Below are 18,470 nucleotides of genomic sequence, written 5' to 3'. Positions count from 1 at the left end.
TATTTTAACTTGTGTTTTGCATGTCAAAGAAGCTATGGCGTAGATGTAATGTTATATATATACATCATACATCATATTCCTATACATTCCGTCTTTGTCGAAACCGCCATCTAATGTCTCATAATGTGGCAATGCCGCCCCCTATGAACACCAAGAATTTGTACAGCGTGGTGTAGAAGCCTCATCCCCCTTCCCCACGTTTTACATTGATGCTAAGCATTGATAGTTTCCTATAGCCCCTTGTCGACGCCTCTGTTTTTTCAATTTTTTTGATACATCATCATAATCTTACACGACGTTAATCCCATTTTTGGATCCCAGCTAGCGCATGTACTCCCGTTCCCAATGATTTTTGAGTTGTTCTGCATCCAAAACGCGCCTCCATGCGGTTTATAAAGCAACAAAAAAAAAAGAAGAAGAAGAAAACAAAAGAAGAAGGCTGCAAAAAAAACCCCCCAATCACAAATCCATTTCACCAACTTTCTTTTCCCTCCCCCCACATTCTCCCCCCCTTTTTCTTTTACGCCTCACTGCCCTGAGTCCTCCATTTCGGCGGCCCGAACCTCGACACCGTCTCGAGTTTGCCGTCGCCGAGCTTGACGTGGGCGGCGCGGATCATGCGAGGCTCGAGGCGCAGCGTGGATCGAACATCCTGGTGGACTTTTGTAGAGGAGTCGTAGCGCATGACGAAGTAGTGGCCGTGGGTGTGCTTCATCTGGTGGATGGAGATTGGCTTGGGGAGGGAGAAGACGCCCCAGTTGGAGAGGCCGCGGATGACGCCGCCATTCTTGAGGACGAGGGAACCGACGGTTTGGGCAATTCTGTTTGTTTGTTTGTTTGTTAATTATGAGTTGGAGGATCGAGAGGAAGAAGAGACTATATTGGTATGCGGCATGGTGGTTGGTTGTGTGAAGACATACTCTTTTACCTCGGTGAGGCTGCCCGGCCGGACCTGCGGGAGAAAAAAGTGACAGATTAGCAAGCTGATGGTGTTAAGACGTTCGAGAAACCTCTCCTTACAATGGCAATGAGTTCGTAGAGCATCTTTGCGACAGCATCCACGGTCTGAATGGTGTGGTTTTTTCTACGATTGCGATTGCGGGATGGGTTGAAATCTGAGCATAGCATAGCTGATGCGCCGAGGTTTTGCCGTGGTGAAGGATGACGGCTTATCTGACTCCGAGGTGGGTGGGTCAGATAATCGCATTGTGCGAAGCAGTGCCTATTGCCATACATGGATGCTTTCAAACAGGTAGCGTTTCGTCACCCAGGCCTCTCTATACTAGTAATTGAGTGTGATTCTGGATGAATTGCATCATATTTTCTGTTTGAAAGTGTAGTGTACATGAGTTGTATTGTATATTTGCTATATCCTCTCCTTGGAGAGAGCCTGCCATATGCCCCACGGCAGCCTCCACCCGCTGCTCTTCACGGCAAACGGGTCGAAGTTGGCCTTCTCCAGGCTCAGCAGCCATTGTGCTGCGGGAACGGCCTCTAGCAGTGTTCCGAAACCACGCCGTATGTCCCGGGCCGTGTCGCTCTCCTCCTCCTCGAGATACTGGTGCTCCCCCTCGCCCTGATGCTCAAACTCATGGCCTGGATCCTGCCCCGCTTTTAACCTCTTGAGCATCTCTCGCGCAGTGATCAGATGGTCATTGGCGCGGGTGGCAACCTTGAAGATGGCGTCCTGCAGCCCGGGGGCGTTGGGGCCTTGCCGGAAGACCTCCTCCTCCTTGACACCCTCCTCGGCCATGATATCCAGCGGCAGCAGGATGGCCTGGTTGCGGCTCGGGGTCTCAACGCCAGAAGGGCTCCTGACGGGCTGCGCGGGGGCGGCGAGAATAGGAATACCCCGAAGCACAGCGACGATGCCGCACGCCTTGCCGATATGGCTGGCCAGGTGATCCACGTGCATTGACCGCAGCGGCATGGATGCTAGAGTCGCATACATGATCGTGGAGTACGTGTGCTCGGCATAGTCCTCCAGGCTGGCCAGGGTTGCGAAGGGCCGATTGTCCATGTGCCTCTCACGGGTGCGGATCAGACGGGAGACCCAGAATTTGATGGACTTTGTGGTCGAGCTGCTACCGGCCCTTTGCTCGAGCTGCTGCAGTCCCCGGTGGAGCAGGATGCAGATTGGCTCGCGGGGAGGCTGCCCGGCGAACGTCTTGTCGATGGACTCCTGCCAGAATTTCATGCGCATGACGCCAATGGTGGGATTGGACACCAGCTCGGGCAAGCGGACGAGCTCGAGATTCAATGCGCGGAGGGCGGCATAGGTGTCCTGGACGGGAGGCGGGATGAAGCGGTGGATGAGGTGGGCATCGTAGTCGCTTGTCCTGTGAAGCAAGGCAGAAATCGTTAGAAGAAGCTGCAGTAGAAGTAGAAGGCCTTGCCTCTTGTCAAAGAAGAAGAGCAGGGGGGGGGGGGGGGGGGAATTGACGCCGTACTGAAGCTGCTTCAAGCAGTATCGCCGAGCTGATTCGACGTCGGCGTCGGTCACTGTCGCGAAGCTGCGACGGCTCCGAGGAGCGCTGACGAGCCTTTTCAGGCCATTGCCTAGAAAGCCGGGGCGATGCATGCAGCGTGAGTTGACCCTTATCACGGCTCGGTTGGCGCACCCGTCATGGTGATGGCTCGGGCGAGAAAGAGTCGCATTGCATGGCGGGCACCTTTGCGACAGAAAAAAAAGGCAGCGAGTGGCAGCTCTCAAGCTGCCAGATATAAACAGGTCGTGATTGGCCAGTCTATTACTCCGTCGGACAAATGGGGCAATTCCTTGGGCACAGTTGCGCTAGAGAGGGACGAGACGCGGTCATGTGACCTCTCTACACGGTTCGCGTTTGTCGGAAGCTCTAGGCGCGTCTGCCGGCGGGCTTAGCGGGAAACGCTGAGAAAAGTTACGGCTTCTGGTTTTGCCTATTTGTTCCAGATGAGAGCCTCGGCGCAAATATGGAGCTGGGATCCTCGCAAGAGCCTCCGGTGAAGAGGCGGAGATTTTTCAAGGACCCGGACGCGGCGTCGTCGGATCCAGTGGCGTTCAGCAGCCCCAAGCACGAGTACAGCTCGAGTCAAGAACCAAGGCTGTTCTTCAAGGCTGAAGACGACGATGGCCGCGAGGAGGAAGCTGGGATAGAAGAGCATAAGGGAAAACAAGAATATTCTGGAGATTGGGAGGAACAGGAGAGCAAGGGAGGCATCGAGACCGAACAAGGACATCGAAATGCCTTCACTCAGCTTCGCGAGGATGGAGCTGCCTCCAGACGAACCCCACGGGAGGAGCCCGCACCCCAGCACGAGTCCTCGTCAGTGACCTTTGACCAAGAAACATTTGAAAGTTTTGTGGGATGTAAAGTTGCTGCAGATATCTTGAGTGCCATTCAGCAGCACTGCGGGAACAACCTGGAACGAGCTGTCAACATGTATTTCGACGGGACGTACAGGAAACTCGTGAAATCCAAGCCGGCATCACATCCAGCAGCAGCCCCCGCTACACCGGGCTCCAGCCGAACAGCCTTGACTGATGCCCCGGCCCAGTCCTCGCCGATTCCCATCCGACAAACGATGCCGCCCTCAAGATACATTGGCGCATTCGGCGTCGAGGGATGGGCTACAAGAAGTGGAGCAAACTTGCTGAAGCACGGCGAAATCGTCAAGATTGAACGACAAAAGATACAGCCTCCTCAGCCTCCAAAGACGAAACCCCGGCTCGGCGCCCCTCCTACTCCTGTAAAGATGAACACCGCTGCTTCGAGACGAGTCGATGTTGTTGTACGATTTACAACCCAGAGCGGCCAAGAAATTGGACGGCTCGCTAAAGATACTGCGAACTGGGTGTCGACATTGATAGACCAAAAGATTTGCGGGTTTGAAGGGACATGCGTGTATTGCCCCGAGCGTGTGCGAACAAACGATACCATCTTTCTCCAGCTGAGATGCTCTCTGCTCAACTCAGCCTTCTTTGACCGAAGCTTTAAGCCTGTGAATGATTCTTCGGCCACATGGTTCGAGCAGCAGATTGAAACGGCGCAAGAAAAAGAACTCCGACTTAGACAAGTTGCGCTGGTTAGACTATTCCAGGAAATTAATCTACAACCGGTTACCGCAAATGCCGCGGCAAAGGGTGGGCGAAAAGGGCTTCTTCAAGCTGCCGAGATGGATGAGCAGAAGCAAAAGGACTCGAAAAAGGCAACGGCGAGCAGTAACAAAGAGTCTGGAAACTCGTCGCCGTCAGAGGAACCCGAAGAAGGAGAGGAGCTTGAGCAAGATCAGCTTGACGCTCTGTATAAGAAGGCCCAGACATTTGACTTTAACATGCCGGAAGCTGAGCCCGCGAGCACTTTTGCCATGTCACTACGGCCGTATCAAAAACAGTCGCTGCATTGGATGCTGGCTAAGGAGAGGGATGAGCGGAGCCATAGAGAACCCTCAATGCATCCGTTGTGGGAGGAGTATCTGTGGCCAGTCAAAGATGTTGACGACAAGGATCTCCCCGCAGTAGAAGGCCAGTCCAAGTTTTATGTCAATCCTTACTCTGGCGACCTGACTCTGGAGTTCCCTGTTCAAGAGCAACACTGTCTCGGCGGCATTCTTGCCGATGAAATGGGCCTTGGAAAGACTATTCAGATGCTTAGTCTGATACACTCGCACCGATCAGAGGCTTCACATAATGCCAGGCTATCATCTAAAGACGGGTTAAATCAACTCCAGCGACTGGGTAAGAACTCGTCAAACGTCTTGGATGCCCCCTGCACTACCCTTGTGGTTGCTCCGATGTCCCTGCTATCGCAGTGGCAAAGTGAAGCCGAGAAGGCCTCCAAAGCAGGCACCCTAAAGATTCAGCTCTACTATGGTACTGAGAAGGCCTTGAATCTGCAGTCACTGTGCAGCGGCTCCAACGCACCGGACCTTGTCATTACCAGTTACGGAGTCGTCTTATCCGAGTTTGGCAGTGTTCTCGCGAAGAACGGCGAAAGGTCGTTCCATACTGGCATCTTCTCACTCAAATTCTTCCGAGTGATTCTGGACGAAGCCCACTACATAAAAAACCGAGCTTCCAAAACTGCGCGAGCGTGTTATGAGATTGCGGCCGACCATCGTTGGGCGTTGACTGGTACTCCGATTGTCAACAGACTGGAAGACCTCTTTAGCTTGGTGCGCTTCCTGGGAGTTGAGCCGTGGAACAACTTTTCTTTCTGGAAGACATTTATCACAGTACCGTTTGAATCAGGCGACTTTGTACGCGCGTTGGACGTTGTGCAGACAGTTCTGGAACCATTGGTCACACGAAGAACAAAAGATATGAAAACACCAGATGGTCAGCCCTTAGTACAGCTTCCTCCGAAACAAATCGACTTAGTGGAAGTGGAATTATCCAAAGCGGAACGAGACATTTACGACCACATCTTTAACAAAGTGAAGAACACATTTGCCAAGAACGTAGAGGCTGGCACTGTACTCAAGGCATTCACGACAATTTTTGCTCAGATTATGCGCCTCCGTCAATCATGCTGTCATCCTGTTCTTGTCCGTAACAAGGATATCGTTGCCGATGAGGAAGAAGCTGGAGCCGCAGCAGATGCAGCTACTGGGTTGGGCGATGATATGGACCTTGAATCGCTCATTACACAGTTTACTGCCATCACGGATGAAGCGACCAACGATAGGCAGACATATGGAGCACACGCGCTTGATGAGATTCGAAATGAAGCAGAAAAGGAATGCCCCTTGTGCTTTGACGAGCCAATGAATGAGCAGATTGTTACTGGATGCTGGCACTCTGCATGCAAGAAGTGCTTGATGGACTTTATAAAGCATGAGACGGACCATGGCAAAGTGCCGAGGTGCTTCAACTGCCGAGCACCACTCAATCAGCGTGATCTATTCGAGGTTGTACGGCATGACGAAGGCGACGCGTTTGCCTCGAAACCGCGCATTAGCCTGCAACGATTGGGCGTCAATTCATCGTCAGCCAAAGTTGCCGCATTGTTGACAGAACTTCGATTGCTACGCCGTGAACGGCCACACATGAAGTCCATCATCTTTTCACAGTTTACGTCTTTCTTGTCGCTCATCGAAGCCGCACTCAATCGCGCCAACATCAAATTCCTTCGACTCGACGGGAGCATGACGCAGCGGGCCCGAGCGGCAGTGCTGCAGGAATTCTCAGAGAGCAAAGGCTTTGTGGTGATGTTGATGAGTCTGCGCGCGGGCGGCGTGGGACTGAACCTGACGAGCGCGGGGCGCGTCTTTATGATGGACCCCTGGTGGAGCTATGCCGTGGAGCTGCAGGCGATTGATCGGGTGCACAGACTGGGGCAGCAGGATGAGGTGGTGGTGAAGCGGTTTATCGTGAAGGGGAGTGTGGAGGAGAGGATGTTGAAGATTCAAGAGAGGAAGAAGTTTATGTAAGTGAATCGTTTTTTCTTTTTTCTTTCTTTTTTCTTTTTTTTTTTTCCTTTTTGTTTTGGTGTTTCATGAGGCTAATTCGATTGATTGTGTGCAGAGCGACGTCTTTGGGAATGATGAATGATGAAGAGAAGAAGCTTCAAAGAATAGAGGATATCAAAGAGCTTCTTAGCTAGGCGATGGACGAAGTAGTTAATTGTCACGACATGGTTGATGAATATGGTGGCGGATCTTGGGAATGGTTACGACTAGTAGTACTTTGTTTTCATGTGGCTGGCTTTTCTCATTGTCTGGCGTAGAGGTTACTGCAAAACTGGCATGGCATGGCATGGCGCGGCATTGCATTGCATTTGGTTCCGGCATTGATGAACAAGGTGTATATTTGAATGGCTGGCTGGCTGGCGGTGTGACATATAATTTTACTTGCACTGGTAGTGGTGCAACATGGAAAGGGTATTAGACGACCTGTCAAATTGATCATGAGAGACAGGTGTTCTACTAGCACGAAATGATGGCACGTTTCGTTGGGTAGCATTTCAGCATTCCATCATTCGGGTAGCATATCACAGCTCAATGCGGGCGTCCCCACAGAGTTCCCCAGTGAGGCTTTTGGGCAATATAACTTTATCTGCTAGGATGGTTTCAGGGTTGTCGATGGGAGCTACGCGGATGCAAGTATGGATCTGCCATATCGTGCCTCTGATGCATCTACTAGTACTAAATAATAGTACTAGCAGTATGAATGTTCAAGACTGGAGAATTGTATCAAGCCGCAGAATCACTGGCTAGACCCTCAATACGGCGTACAGTAGAGCAAGCATTTCCACACAGGAACAGGCTAGAGCTGCTGACTGGAGCTATTCAGGGGCACCCTGCAAAAAAGGGGCGGGGCCGCCAAAAGCGCAGGCCAAATTGGGACAGCCGAAATTACCGGCCAGGGTCCCCGACCCGTTATCCATATTGGCTTATACGAAGTGCGATGACCGAGTTCGATGGAGACAAGGGCTTGGTCTGTTCATCAAAGGAATACGAGGCGGACGGTCGGTTTGCCGTGCCTTTTCTGCTTGCATGGCCAGCTTGACTGACTAGTCTGGTCTCCTCCTTTTTTACGAGGAGGATGAATTGGGGCCTAGTGGCTTGATGGCCAGTTGGGCTAGAGGAGGGAATACGACTCGAGGAGCCGGGGAATGAAATTTAATAAATACGCTGATCCCCCGGATTTGTACGCGCTTGAAAAGGGAATCTTCTTGTTACTATCTCCAGTCCAGTCGCTCTTTTGCTATTGTGGTTTTTCGCCGTTCATTTACAGCACGATAATTCACATACAAAACGAAAAACACAAAAACCAGTCATTACCGAGATCTCTCGACACACATTTCACAAAATACCGCAAATATGAAGTTCACCGGCCTTACCTTTGTTGTCGCCGCCCTGGCTGGCCTTGCTGCTGCCTCTCCGGCTCCCCTCGTGAATGGAAAGCTGGTCTGCGGATCGATGAAGGACACCATCGTGACCTGCCCCTTTGGACAGGTTTGCCTGCTTGCTCCCGGCGCTGATGAGAAGTCTGCTACGGGAATCTGCCAGTCTCGCTAAAGAGGGTGAGTTTTTTTTTTTTTTTTTTCTCCCTGTGTGTGTTGTGAAGAAGCAGTAGGCAGTTGTATTTGCGACGCGTTGCTAATAGGTGGTGGTTATTAGGTTGATGATGGGATTGAAACCGATGAGAGGGGGGGTGGATGTAATGGGTTTTGATGGAGATGAGAACATTGAATTAAAGCGATTATAAGTGCTATGACTACTATTAAATCTTAATAAGTCTTGCCGACCTGGGCAAGCTCACTGTGAATAAAGTGCTGAAAGTACATACATGTCATCGCGTTACCGTGACTATTTTTCTTTTATCCTCCAGAGTGCCATTACGAATCACAAGAAATTAATCTATCGGGGGGAAAAAAACAAGATGCCTAAAGCCATCCCATCCCGACTGGTTAGATCGATCGACGCGTCTTTCAAGTTCAGAGTTCTGACGCTTCCCGAAGTGGACTTTGCTGCTTTAGGCATGTGCGTTGAGAACATTAGTAGCACTGCTCGAATATCGTTACTCGATCTGAATACAAGAGGTCTGCTGTACATCGTATGTATGTAGGTGCGTTGAAAAAGTGGGTTTTTCAGTGTGTTTGTTGTTCTGATATTGTGGATTAGCTATGGAAGCAGCTTTTACTACCCTGTGAACCGTGTTGAAAATCTAGTTGCATATAATGTGGACTTGCATCTGGTGATCCTTGGATTATTTCCTAATTGGGTAATTAGCAGAAACGCATACAATAGTTACTCACTAAATGCGACGAGGGGGGTATTTATTTCACACAGTCTAAATAGGTAACATCTTCCTGACCCAATTTTTGCTTGTTATATACTTGTATAGATTCTATCCGCTCTATAATTAGGGGTCTTGGTTGCCATATATGGAGCGCTACACTGCTGCTCATACTTTTTGCAAAGGCCCAGAGAGGCTCGGCCGTCTGTGCGAGACGGGCATCATGTCAACTAGTGCCCAAAGCCACTGTATCCCGTGAAATATTTCGGGAATCACGTTAAGCAACAGAGAATACAGGGAGCGATTGATTGTATTGAGTAGCAACGGTGGGACGTGAACGAGAGTTCTTGGCTTGCCAGTGCTCTATATATGCGTCCGCATTTTATTCCTATAAAAAGCTATTCAATGGTACAGTAAAGGAATGACTTTCAGATGTAAAAGTAATATTATACAGCTATGTATTATGAGACTGTCTAGCTAAAATCTGCATTGATACACGAGTCTCCAGGCCAGTCAATATTGAAGATGCAGGTCTACGTATGCACCTGACGCAGTTATCTGCAAGTAGCCTCTGCAGGATACTAGTAAACAAATAACGCTGAATACCTAGTAGATAACAGGATTTTCTGTTATCAATGCTTTTACTGAGGTTCCCATAATCCATGTGCACGGACAGTTGAACGGAAAGATCCAGCACAAACAGAGTATCCGTATAACATTTATCAAAAAGGACGATAAAGCTGGTGATATGTAATAAAGCTGTCCAATATACATACTGATTTATCCTTTATTAACTTTTACGCATTCTTTCTGTCGTCACTCGGCCGAAAGCGGAGATTCATTTTGTTATTGCGAGCTTATTGTTGTTAAAAGCACTTGTTTGCTCATACCAAGAGCCATTGGATGGCCGCCGCACGGACTGTAGGAATACGCAGATTCACAGACTTTTTCTTTTCGTTTCGTTTCGTTTCTTTTCTTTTCCACTCTCGTATTTTCCTTCTTTCAATAACATCAGCCCTACAGCTTTCAAAGGCATACATTACCATGAGGCTCACACATTTGCCCAAGGAGCTTTTGGATAAGATCCTTCTTGATTTGACGGGTAAAGACATCAAAAATTTGAGACTTGCGTGCAAGTTATTTTCAGACATACCTTTGCGTCTCTCTAGGGCGTTTATAAGTGTGAATCCGATAGACATTGAAGTATTTCGCTCCATCGCGGATCATGAGGCCTACAGGCATGGTGTAAAAGAAATTATCTGGGATGAGGCCCGATTCGGCAACCCTCGTTCTGGATGTGAGGGGTATGAATTGGAGGGCCGTGTGGCACCTTATGATTACATACACGCTTGCAAAGAAAACTTGTATGAAATCTTGGGCAGGCGATCCATGTTCGCTGTCCATTTTCCTTTTGAGAAGGCCATAGACGAAGAAGTAAAGGCTCAGATGCCTGTATTTGAGTCATGGCTGCTCTGTTGCGAGTATGCAGACCGGCAAAACGAAGTTTTGAAAGACGGTAGCGATATTAAAGCATTTGAATACGGCCTTGAACGCTTCCCGGCTCTGGAGAGAATCACGTTAACACCAGCAGCCCATGGGTTCACATTCAAGCCACTGTACGGGACACCGATGCTTCGATCGCTTCCATATGGCTTCAACTACAATATTCCGCGCGGCTGGCCAGGCACCTACGATCATTTACAATGCGAGCCGTGGGAGACTGAGACTGACAAGGAGCAATGGCGAGGCTTTCGAGAAGTAATCCGCTGCCTCGCAGAGAACAAAGCGCCGTCAGTAAAAGACCTTGTTATCGACGTCCATCAGCTGCCAACAGGTCTAACCTGCCACTTTTTTGACAATCCTTGCCGAGAATACGACCAACTCGTTGCTGTTCTCCGCCGACCGGGTTTCCGCCGTTTTGATCTCGCTCTCACTGCTGGCGGACAGCCCAGTTTCGACTGGATATCGTTTCGGAATGGGCGCATACGACGTGCACTGGCAGAGGCATCGGAAGATTTGGAGCACATCCACTTGAGGACAGATTGGGGGGACGAGCCAGACTTTAATACTGGGCTGGATAGCAGCGGTCTTCCTTATCATTTCACGCCACTCCTTGATATCTTTCCCATAGAGCGATGGCCGAAGCTCCGCCACTTTGGACTATCGAAGTTCCTTGTGCGGCAAGATGATGTTATGTCTCTTCTGGTGGCACTGCCAGCCTCTATTAGGACCATCGAGCTCAGCTTCTTGTGTTTTTTAAACGATGGAGGTAGTTACAAAGCTTTGCTGGATGAGATGCGCGATACTCTAGATTGGCGTACTAGAGATGCCGCAGTTCGCCCCAAAGTTAAGATTGGTTTGGATGGCTATTACAGCGATGTAGTGTATGGCCGAGCAATTTGGCTTGAAAGAGAAGTGGACTCGTTTTTGTACGAGGGGGGCCCTGGATCATCCAGAGGACGCGAAGTTCGGAGATGGTGGTATGATACGGGACGAATTTGAGCCTGAGATTGACGGTCCATGGGTAGATTGTCCTATTTGGGATAGCAATGACTGGGAAGCATATATGCGGGCCTGGGATGAAAAGGGGGGAGATCCTGACGTACAGGCAGCCCTAGATGCCTTGGAGGCCTTAGGTGACGATTGACCTGTCATGGGTTTGAGGCTTTGTCCTCTTACTTGTACAACACCTGTTCTCAAATGTGTGTATAGCGGTGATAGTTGTGCCATAGAATTAATTTTATGGAGATGACTCAATTTCAGACGATTCCAATCTATATCTATCTATTTAAACGCACATGACAAATGTGATTTTGGTGCTAATTAAGGTCACAAGAAAGGGTGACTACATGGTACGCCAAAAGCAAACTGTGAAATTCCGGTACTATCAAACGCCAATGCAGACGCAGATGTTGGCTTGAAGCCCCGAGTGGTCATTTTCAACAGCAGTCATCAGAGACTATACCATACGCTTTCACTAGTACAAAACATCACTGCCTAACTACACCTTGTAGAAAGACTTAGCCTGATTCACTATGCCGGTTTACCCCGGGACTGGTGTATGAATACCTTTGAGCATCTTCATAGTTGTCTTGGGCTTAGCTGTCGTCGTTTGTTTGAGAGTGATTGTAGGCTTAGCAACCCCTGGCCCATGCCGCTTTGTGTTGGAGTTGGCGTATGTAAGCCAGTGGATGTTGCGGTGGCAGTTGTATATTTCTATAAAACACCCACGCACACATATACTCCCGCTTGGAGACTAGAATAGTGTCTGCTCACCGCTGGATTCCAAGTATAAAAGTCTGATAGAGTAATATTGTGGTCTTGGGCGATTTTGTCACACGCGTCGTCTTTCGCCACTCTGTAGAAACTCCTGCATGTCGAACTAATCCCTGTTTGAACAGGAGACGGCGTAGAAATCAGTCCATTCTTAGTCATTGTCGGGCTCGCCATTGTGGTGTGGTGATCGTCGTCTCCGCGGTCGTCGTCCTCGTTGTAAGGCTGGTTTCCGCCGGGGTGCGTTGAAACACAATAATACGTGCCTTCAGCTAGCCCTTCGCAATTTATACCAACGGATGGATTCATGGAACAGAAATCTTTCATTGTCAGGTTGTTAAGACCCATCATTGTGTCGCATGTGGTCTCGGGCCCGATGTGAAACCAGTCGGTGCAGTTCGCAATCTCTCCAACTGCTCGAGGGCTTGGTGGAGTTTCCTCAGAAACAGGAGCTATCATACATGAGCCACGTTTCAATTTCAATTTCGTATAGATTCTTCGCGAAATGTGGGGAAAGAGAAATAAATAAACTAAATGATTAAATAAATGTTCCAAAGACTTACATGGAGAAGGGGAAGTTAGCAGGAGGCAGTATGAGCTGCTTGCTGAGAGCGTACATGGTTGTGGATTATTGCTTCCACTCGAGTGGATTTTTTCCTTGTCCTCCCTCAAGGATGGATTCCATAACATGAACTCCTACCAGAACTAAGTAAGTATTCCGCATAGGGCGAGAAGATGGCAGAATGGTACGAACCTCGAGTGAAGTTTCTGCCTGGTAAGACCATCCCAAACAGTCAGTGTTATCATCTTCGAGCCAAAAATATCTGGGAACAGAGTTAGTAAACTATTTATGTGGCTATATAAATAACTTGGCAAAGTGCACTCACAAGATACAATCTCGTCGTGTGCCATTTGCCATCGGAATCATTGGCTTGTCTGTTCTAAACGATGCCATAATGTCCCTCCTTGGTACTGATTTCATAGATAACTCTGCCCAAGTGGTATTATTGGTCTGCGCTCCTCCATATCCGATGTAAGTTGAGATGGCTCCTACTGGCCTAACACAGTAGTAGTAGTCCAACAAAAGATGAGTACAATTGGTGCCGACCTCTGGATTTAAAAATATTCTGAGTTATCTGTTAATATTCTGTGTGGTATACGGCAATGAGTAACTTACAAATCCTTCAAGGATATGCCAAACTCAGCTTCAATGGTCGAACAATCATCCCCTTTGGCTACTTTGTAGAACTGTCCGCATTTCTCATTAGTTGTATTGAGTACCGGCGCTGGCTTAGGTCTATTCAAAGATTGTAAGTTTCCGCGAGATACTCATTCGCATGGAAGAAGCTTACGCCTGGGTTGAGATGGTAGCCGTAGCTCCGCGCGAGTTGTTAGGAATGGTAAATTTGCCGGAAGGATTGCTGATACAAATGTTCCTGTTCAAAAAATCTTTTATGTTACTTCATACCATTAGCTTTCCCGACTGTAGGGCCAAATTATCCGCTCATGTCTGAAACTTACGTGCAGGCGGGTTTGAGGTCGCTGTTCCAGACGAGAATCTGCGCATAGGTGATGTTGTTTGCCCTGGTGATGCTGAAATAAGTTTCGCCATCGTGAACCATATATTTTTTGCATCCGATCGTGGCAATAGTAGATGCATTGGTCAAAATACCAGTGGCGGATACGATTGCATGAACTTGAAGAGTAGATAGAAAGAGAGGAAAGAAAAGTTTATAAAGGTTCATTGTTACATCCAATTATGGGCAGTGGAAAGATTGCAGTGAAAGATGGTCTTTGGATCTAAGCTGCCAATGTAGAATTGTAAGACAAATATGCAGAAGGAAACTTTTCCCATGAAGCAGCAGAGTTTAAATAACCTAACATTGGACAAACATCTCGATCCCTCCCGGCACGACCACACGGACCGCTACGAAGACACATTGTGAGCTATTTCCAAGACAAATACTGCTGTTTAACACTTCAAAGATGACCTATTAGCGGAAGGAAAGCTGAGGGCCGTGATTGATACAATGCATAACGCACAAAAATGAAGATTATTTTGAAGGGTGCTGCCCTATAGTAGGTGTCAATATCATGACATTTTCTAGTGTGTTATATATTGGGGCTGATCCCCTTTCAACTAGTTACGGCTACATTAGATTGTATTCTGCTAAGTGCTTAAATAATACGCATATATTCGCTATTTTGTTCTGCCTATGCCGTCACTATTCATTCAATGGGTGTTTCTGGGGATTTAGCATATGTGGTTAAAGTCGGTCTAGTGCAGCGGCATGGGTCTTCCCGTGCTCTTGGCTTTGCAAAAGTTCCAGTCGAGATCAATATCAGCTATTGCGGCTGAGGCACTCTATACCAACAAGGAACATATACAAGTATCAGTGACTTTATGGGCAGATGTGTCTCCGTCACGCTCCGATAATACTGCGTGGGCAAACAATTCATGAAACCCCAAGAGCAATTAGATGGACTAAAATATTATCCTTGTTCTGGCATGGCGACTGATCAACGCGGGCAAACACATAAACCCCCATGTTTCTTCCCTGAAACAACGGAATAGAGCATTTAAGGGATTTCTCCTGTCGTCGGTCAAATCCGAAAGTAAAAATAGTCTAGGCTCCATGCTAACCGAGAGCTTCGTCGCCTGTATTCTTTTATTTGTTTTCATATCATACGCAATGGCGAGTCATGAATAACACATCGAGATTTCGGTATTGCTGATGGTGGTATCAATATAGCAAATATCGTTGAAAGCAATATAGGATTTTCTAGCTTAAACTTCGTATTTTTAAGCTAAGATTTACGAGACGCAATTATTGAACTCTCGAATAGTTGGAATACATACTTTAAAACAAAAGGCGATCACCATACTGGATAGAAGAGGATCCTTGAATAAAATTTAACAAGATCAGTGTGGGAAATATGACCATTTTGGATCATCCAAGCTTTGCAATAGTAGCGCAGACGCAGACCTGATGCTCCTTACCAGACTAGAGAATGAGGATAACAAACAGCTGCCTAGCGGTGAATCTGCCCTTTCCCGTCGATGTTTCGTAATGGGAATTAGCACCATTCAGCTGCTCCGGGTTCCAAGAAGCCTCATCAAGCACTGCATCAAATGATTCAGCTTTTGGACCTGAGGGCTAGTGCCGATTGATTGCCCATGACTCGCTGCGATGGCAAGTTTGTACAATGCCTATCTATATATGAATATAATGAATGGGAGAGAAGTAAATGTAATTTGAACCCTTTAGTATTAACAAGAAATCGCAACATAGAGAATTGGACGTTATTATCTTGATGCTGCAGAGGATCGACTGTTATCAGTCATTGCCATGCAATAGAGATGCCTCGATTCTCACTCCTTTACCCTTCTATCTTCTTGCTTATATCAGCACTGCTTTCACTTCACAACGGCTCTTGCGTTTACAGTCTCCGGAACACTCAATTACATCACGAACGGCACGCAACCGGCATCGTTGAAGCAAGGTTGTTTCAACCAGGGCAAGGCGGCTACACCTGCTCTAGGAACCAGCCATGTCCTAACGGTGCTTGTTGCGGCGTGAGCGGCCGGTGTGGTTACGGTCCGACGTATTGTGGTAAAGGCTGTCAGTTCAACTGTAATGCCAAAGCAGAATGCGGTAAATTCGCGCCAAATGCAGGACAAGCTTGCCCCCTTTACGTTTGCTGCTCAGAGTTTGGTTTCTGCGGTACAACTGGCGAGTTCTGCAAAAAAGGTTGCCAATCCAACTGTCATCAGCCAAAACCGTCAGGCCATCCATCAAATGTTCAGAAACGAGTGGTTGGATACTGGGAGGCGTGGAATTCCCACCATCCATGCGGTACTATGGGGCCTGGAGAGATTCCTGTTAACTATTTGACTCACCTGAACGTTGCATTTGGATACATCAGTCCAGATTTTCGAATCACTAACATGGACGGCTTGTCTACTAATATTTACGAAAGTATAGGTGACATAAAAGCTCGAAATCCGGACTTGAAGTTGCTCATTGCCCTTGGTGCTTGGAAATTTAGCGACCCAGGCCCGTGGCAAAGCGTATTTCCAGATATGGTATCTACAGCGGCGAATCGAGCTGTGTTTGTTAAAAATGCATTGGCATTCTTAGAGAACTATGGGTACGATGGGTTGGGTAAGTGCTTTGTCCTTGGGGCTGATCCGGCTGTTCGCTAATGGTTCCTTTCATCACTCTATAGATTTCGGTTAGTGTCTCTCCCCCAGAGCGATCTCGATCTCGACATACCATTAATCGCACACGAACAACCCAAAATATATAATTAAAAGAATAAAATTAGCTTACAATGGAACAGATTGGGAGTACCCTGGTGCTGACGACCGCGGCGGCACTGAGAAGGATGGTGAAAACTATGCTGCGCTGTTAAAGGAGCTGCGTGCCGCAATCAAAGCCAGCGGCCACGACTATATCGTAACATTTACGGCCCCGACCTCTTACTGGTATCTTCGCCATTTCGACTTGGAGAACATGGTGCCTCACGTTGATTGGGTGAATTTAATGTCCTATGATCTTCATGGAGTTTGGGATGGCAACAATACAATCGGCAAACATGTCTTGGCCCATACTAACTTGACCGAGATTGATCTCTCACTTGATCTAGTATGCCAAAGTGTAAAAAGTATGGCTTTTGGAAGGCTACTGACTGTCTTTTGCAATAGTTTTGGAGAGTCGGAATTCAACCATCAAAAATTGTCTTGGGTCTCGGATTTTACGGCAGATCATTCTCTTTAAAAGACCCTCACTGCTGGAAGCCCGGATGTGCCTTTAGCGGTCCAGGAGATGCAGGCCCATGTTCTAGCACTGCAGGAATATTATCGTTCAGAGGTAACTTCACATTTATATGCTCATGATTGTCTTGGCGTGCAAGTGCTAATAGAGCTGGTGAATATAGAGATCACAGATATACTTCGCCGAACTGGCGCGACAGCTTACTGGGATAAAGAGGCAGCCGTTAAATATCTGCCTTATGGAAAGGACTCATGGATCTCGTAAGTAACTTGGCGCTCCGATATACTATGAGGATAGTCATGAGCTAACGACGCTCAAGTTTTGACGACGCCCAAACGATACAGGCCAAGATCGATTACGCGAATAAGCTCGGCCTTTCGGGCTTAATGATATGGGCCGTCGACCTTGATAATGGACAGCTGGATGCGCTCAGAGCAATCTCTGATCCTTCCATCATTGGCAACCACAATACCCCATTCGATCTAGTAGATATCAAGAACATATTCCCGACCGAATTCCTTCCTCCTAACGGATATACTCCAAGATATGGACTAGTTAGCTTTGGGGGTTCTCTAGGTTCAACCAATATGGATCCAAGTAACGGCGGATTCGGCTTTTTTCTCATATCAGGCGATTCTCACGTCGCTTCGCCACTGACTAAACGGGACAATGAGCCAGATCCGTTCGAATTCTTAGATTGCCATTGCATGAAAAACCCATTGCGGTCTGGCATTTCCAAGGCCAGAGTGGCTTGCTTTAGTGATGATGTGCAAGGCTGTTTCCGAGTCATGGAACAAGGTGTCGAGGGTACTCTGGTGGAGTTGCCAACTCATGTTAGTGATCTTTCTCTCCCTGGAGGAAGGGACCGACTCTCTAATTTGTATGGATGTCTTAGTGTTTATCACAGCAATATGCAAGAGCTGTCTCTATTCAGGTTTCACCTGGTAAGTTCATGTTTTATGAGCATTGCAACATGCAACTGACGGGTCAGATCAATACATCCCCAAAATATTTGGCGGCAGACAGCCAACCTCACAAGTCTTTGACTTTTACTTCGATTTTGATATGGGTCTTGTCCGCCGAGATACCAACCACACCAGTATTCGCATCGACTACTCAAATCTTAAAGGCTACTGGGACTCTGTTGTCAACTCTCCCGGCATCCAATCCCGGGATCTAACACGCAGATTCTTTGCTCCATCATCTGCAGACTGGCAGGAAAAATATTCCAGTGACGGTTATTCGACGTTTGAAGATTCCAAATCTTTCGATATCAGTGAGGATATACAAGCTCCACTATTATGGCAGACTGCTCAGGACTGTCCAATTGAAGGATCGACATTTGATGAAGGCATTGGTGCTTACATAAAAGGAAAACTCAATGCTCACTTTCTCTATGGCTTCTCTATGGTGGTAAGTGGATTTTCAATTTGCCGTGCTTGCCACAGTACCACTGACCAGTTTATCTTGGTAGGCTTCCCTTGACCGAGGAGCGTTTCAGATTCAAGAGTCCAGTGGATTCTTGCACGTGTCTGGAAACACAAATTTTACATATGCTATTGGGTGAATCGGATCTCTCGATATATCAGAGGCTGGCAAGGGAAATCCTGCTATAAGTGATGAGATTCCAGTGACGATAGGTGGGCATGCCATCAACGCCGGCAACTCTGCTGACATGGCTACCTTTGAACCCTTTT

General features: G+C 47.8%; 7 protein-coding genes across 7 annotated transcripts; 4 read left to right on the top strand and 3 right to left on the bottom strand.

Moving 5' to 3' along the window:
- Nucleotides 1–520: 520 nt before the first annotated feature.
- TrAFT101_011853 (mitochondrial 37S ribosomal bS6m domain-containing protein) lies at nucleotides 521–1,236 on the bottom strand (the record flags this gene model as incomplete). Its single annotated transcript, XM_024902040.2, has 3 exons — nucleotides 521–821; nucleotides 921–952; nucleotides 1,021–1,236. The coding sequence occupies 3 exons, from the start codon at nucleotides 1,234–1,236 to the stop codon at nucleotides 521–523; spliced, it is 549 nt and encodes a 182-aa protein (XP_024757718.2).
- Nucleotides 1,237–1,366: 130 nt separating this feature from the next.
- TrAFT101_011852 (uncharacterized protein) lies at nucleotides 1,367–2,581 on the bottom strand (the record flags this gene model as incomplete). The annotated part of the gene is made up of 2 exons (XM_066129397.1): nucleotides 1,367–2,339; nucleotides 2,451–2,581. The coding sequence occupies 2 exons, from the start codon at nucleotides 2,579–2,581 to the stop codon at nucleotides 1,367–1,369; spliced, it is 1,104 nt and encodes a 367-aa protein (XP_065985531.1).
- A 318-nt stretch (nucleotides 2,582–2,899) lies between these two features.
- RAD5 (DNA helicase rad5) lies at nucleotides 2,900–7,069 on the top strand. The gene is made up of 2 exons (XM_024902041.2): nucleotides 2,900–6,407; nucleotides 6,506–7,069. The coding sequence occupies exons 1-2, from the start codon at nucleotides 2,953–2,955 to the stop codon at nucleotides 6,582–6,584; spliced, it is 3,534 nt and encodes a 1,177-aa protein (XP_024757719.1). The 5' UTR covers nucleotides 2,900–2,952; the 3' UTR covers nucleotides 6,585–7,069.
- Nucleotides 7,070–7,803: 734 nt separating this feature from the next.
- Nucleotides 7,804–8,001, top strand: TrAFT101_011850 (uncharacterized protein; the record flags this gene model as incomplete). Its single annotated transcript, XM_066129396.1, has 1 exon — nucleotides 7,804–8,001. One exon carries the CDS (start codon nucleotides 7,804–7,806, stop codon nucleotides 7,999–8,001), a length of 198 nt encoding a protein of 65 aa, XP_065985530.1.
- A 1,749-nt stretch (nucleotides 8,002–9,750) lies between these two features.
- Nucleotides 9,751–11,462, top strand: TrAFT101_011849 (uncharacterized protein). The gene has a single exon (XM_024908589.2). The coding sequence runs from the start codon at nucleotides 9,767–9,769 to the stop codon at nucleotides 11,222–11,224; it is 1,458 nt and encodes a 485-aa protein (XP_024757721.2). The 5' UTR covers nucleotides 9,751–9,766; the 3' UTR covers nucleotides 11,225–11,462.
- A 476-nt stretch (nucleotides 11,463–11,938) lies between these two features.
- On the bottom strand, nucleotides 11,939–13,617 carry TrAFT101_011848 (uncharacterized protein; the record flags this gene model as incomplete). The annotated part of the gene is made up of 7 exons (XM_066129395.1): nucleotides 11,939–12,447; nucleotides 12,559–12,691; nucleotides 12,750–12,819; nucleotides 12,883–13,122; nucleotides 13,173–13,292; nucleotides 13,348–13,431; nucleotides 13,517–13,617. The coding sequence occupies 7 exons, from the start codon at nucleotides 13,615–13,617 to the stop codon at nucleotides 11,939–11,941; spliced, it is 1,257 nt and encodes a 418-aa protein (XP_065985529.1).
- Nucleotides 13,618–15,944: 2,327 nt separating this feature from the next.
- Nucleotides 15,945–18,340, top strand: TrAFT101_011847 (uncharacterized protein; the record flags this gene model as incomplete). Its single annotated transcript, XM_066129394.1, has 9 exons — nucleotides 15,945–16,161; nucleotides 16,226–16,231; nucleotides 16,340–16,644; nucleotides 16,704–16,869; nucleotides 16,937–17,033; nucleotides 17,093–17,606; nucleotides 17,669–17,717; nucleotides 17,765–18,186; nucleotides 18,248–18,340. 9 exons carry the CDS (start codon nucleotides 15,945–15,947, stop codon nucleotides 18,338–18,340), a joined length of 1,869 nt encoding a protein of 622 aa, XP_065985528.1.
- Between the last annotated feature and the right edge of the window lie 130 nt (nucleotides 18,341–18,470).

The sequence above is a fragment of the Trichoderma asperellum genome, chromosome 7 (genome assembly GCF_020647865.1).
Source record: "Trichoderma asperellum chromosome 7, complete sequence".
In the NCBI taxonomy this organism is placed as follows: Eukaryota; Fungi; Ascomycota; class Sordariomycetes; order Hypocreales; family Hypocreaceae; genus Trichoderma; species Trichoderma asperellum.
This window is presented reverse-complemented; position numbering and strand designations above follow the sequence as displayed.

Coding starts and splice junctions, on each gene's coding strand:
- RAD5 (XM_024902041.2), top strand. CDS start 2,953: ATGGAGCTGGGATCCTCGCAAGAGCCTCCGGTGAAGAGGCGGAGATTT. Junction 6,408..6,505: donor CAAGAGAGGAAGAAGTTTAT/GTAAGTGAATCG, acceptor GATTGTGTGCAG/AGCGACGTCTTTGGGAATGA.
- TrAFT101_011849 (XM_024908589.2), top strand. CDS start 9,767: ATGAGGCTCACACATTTGCCCAAGGAGCTTTTGGATAAGATCCTTCTT.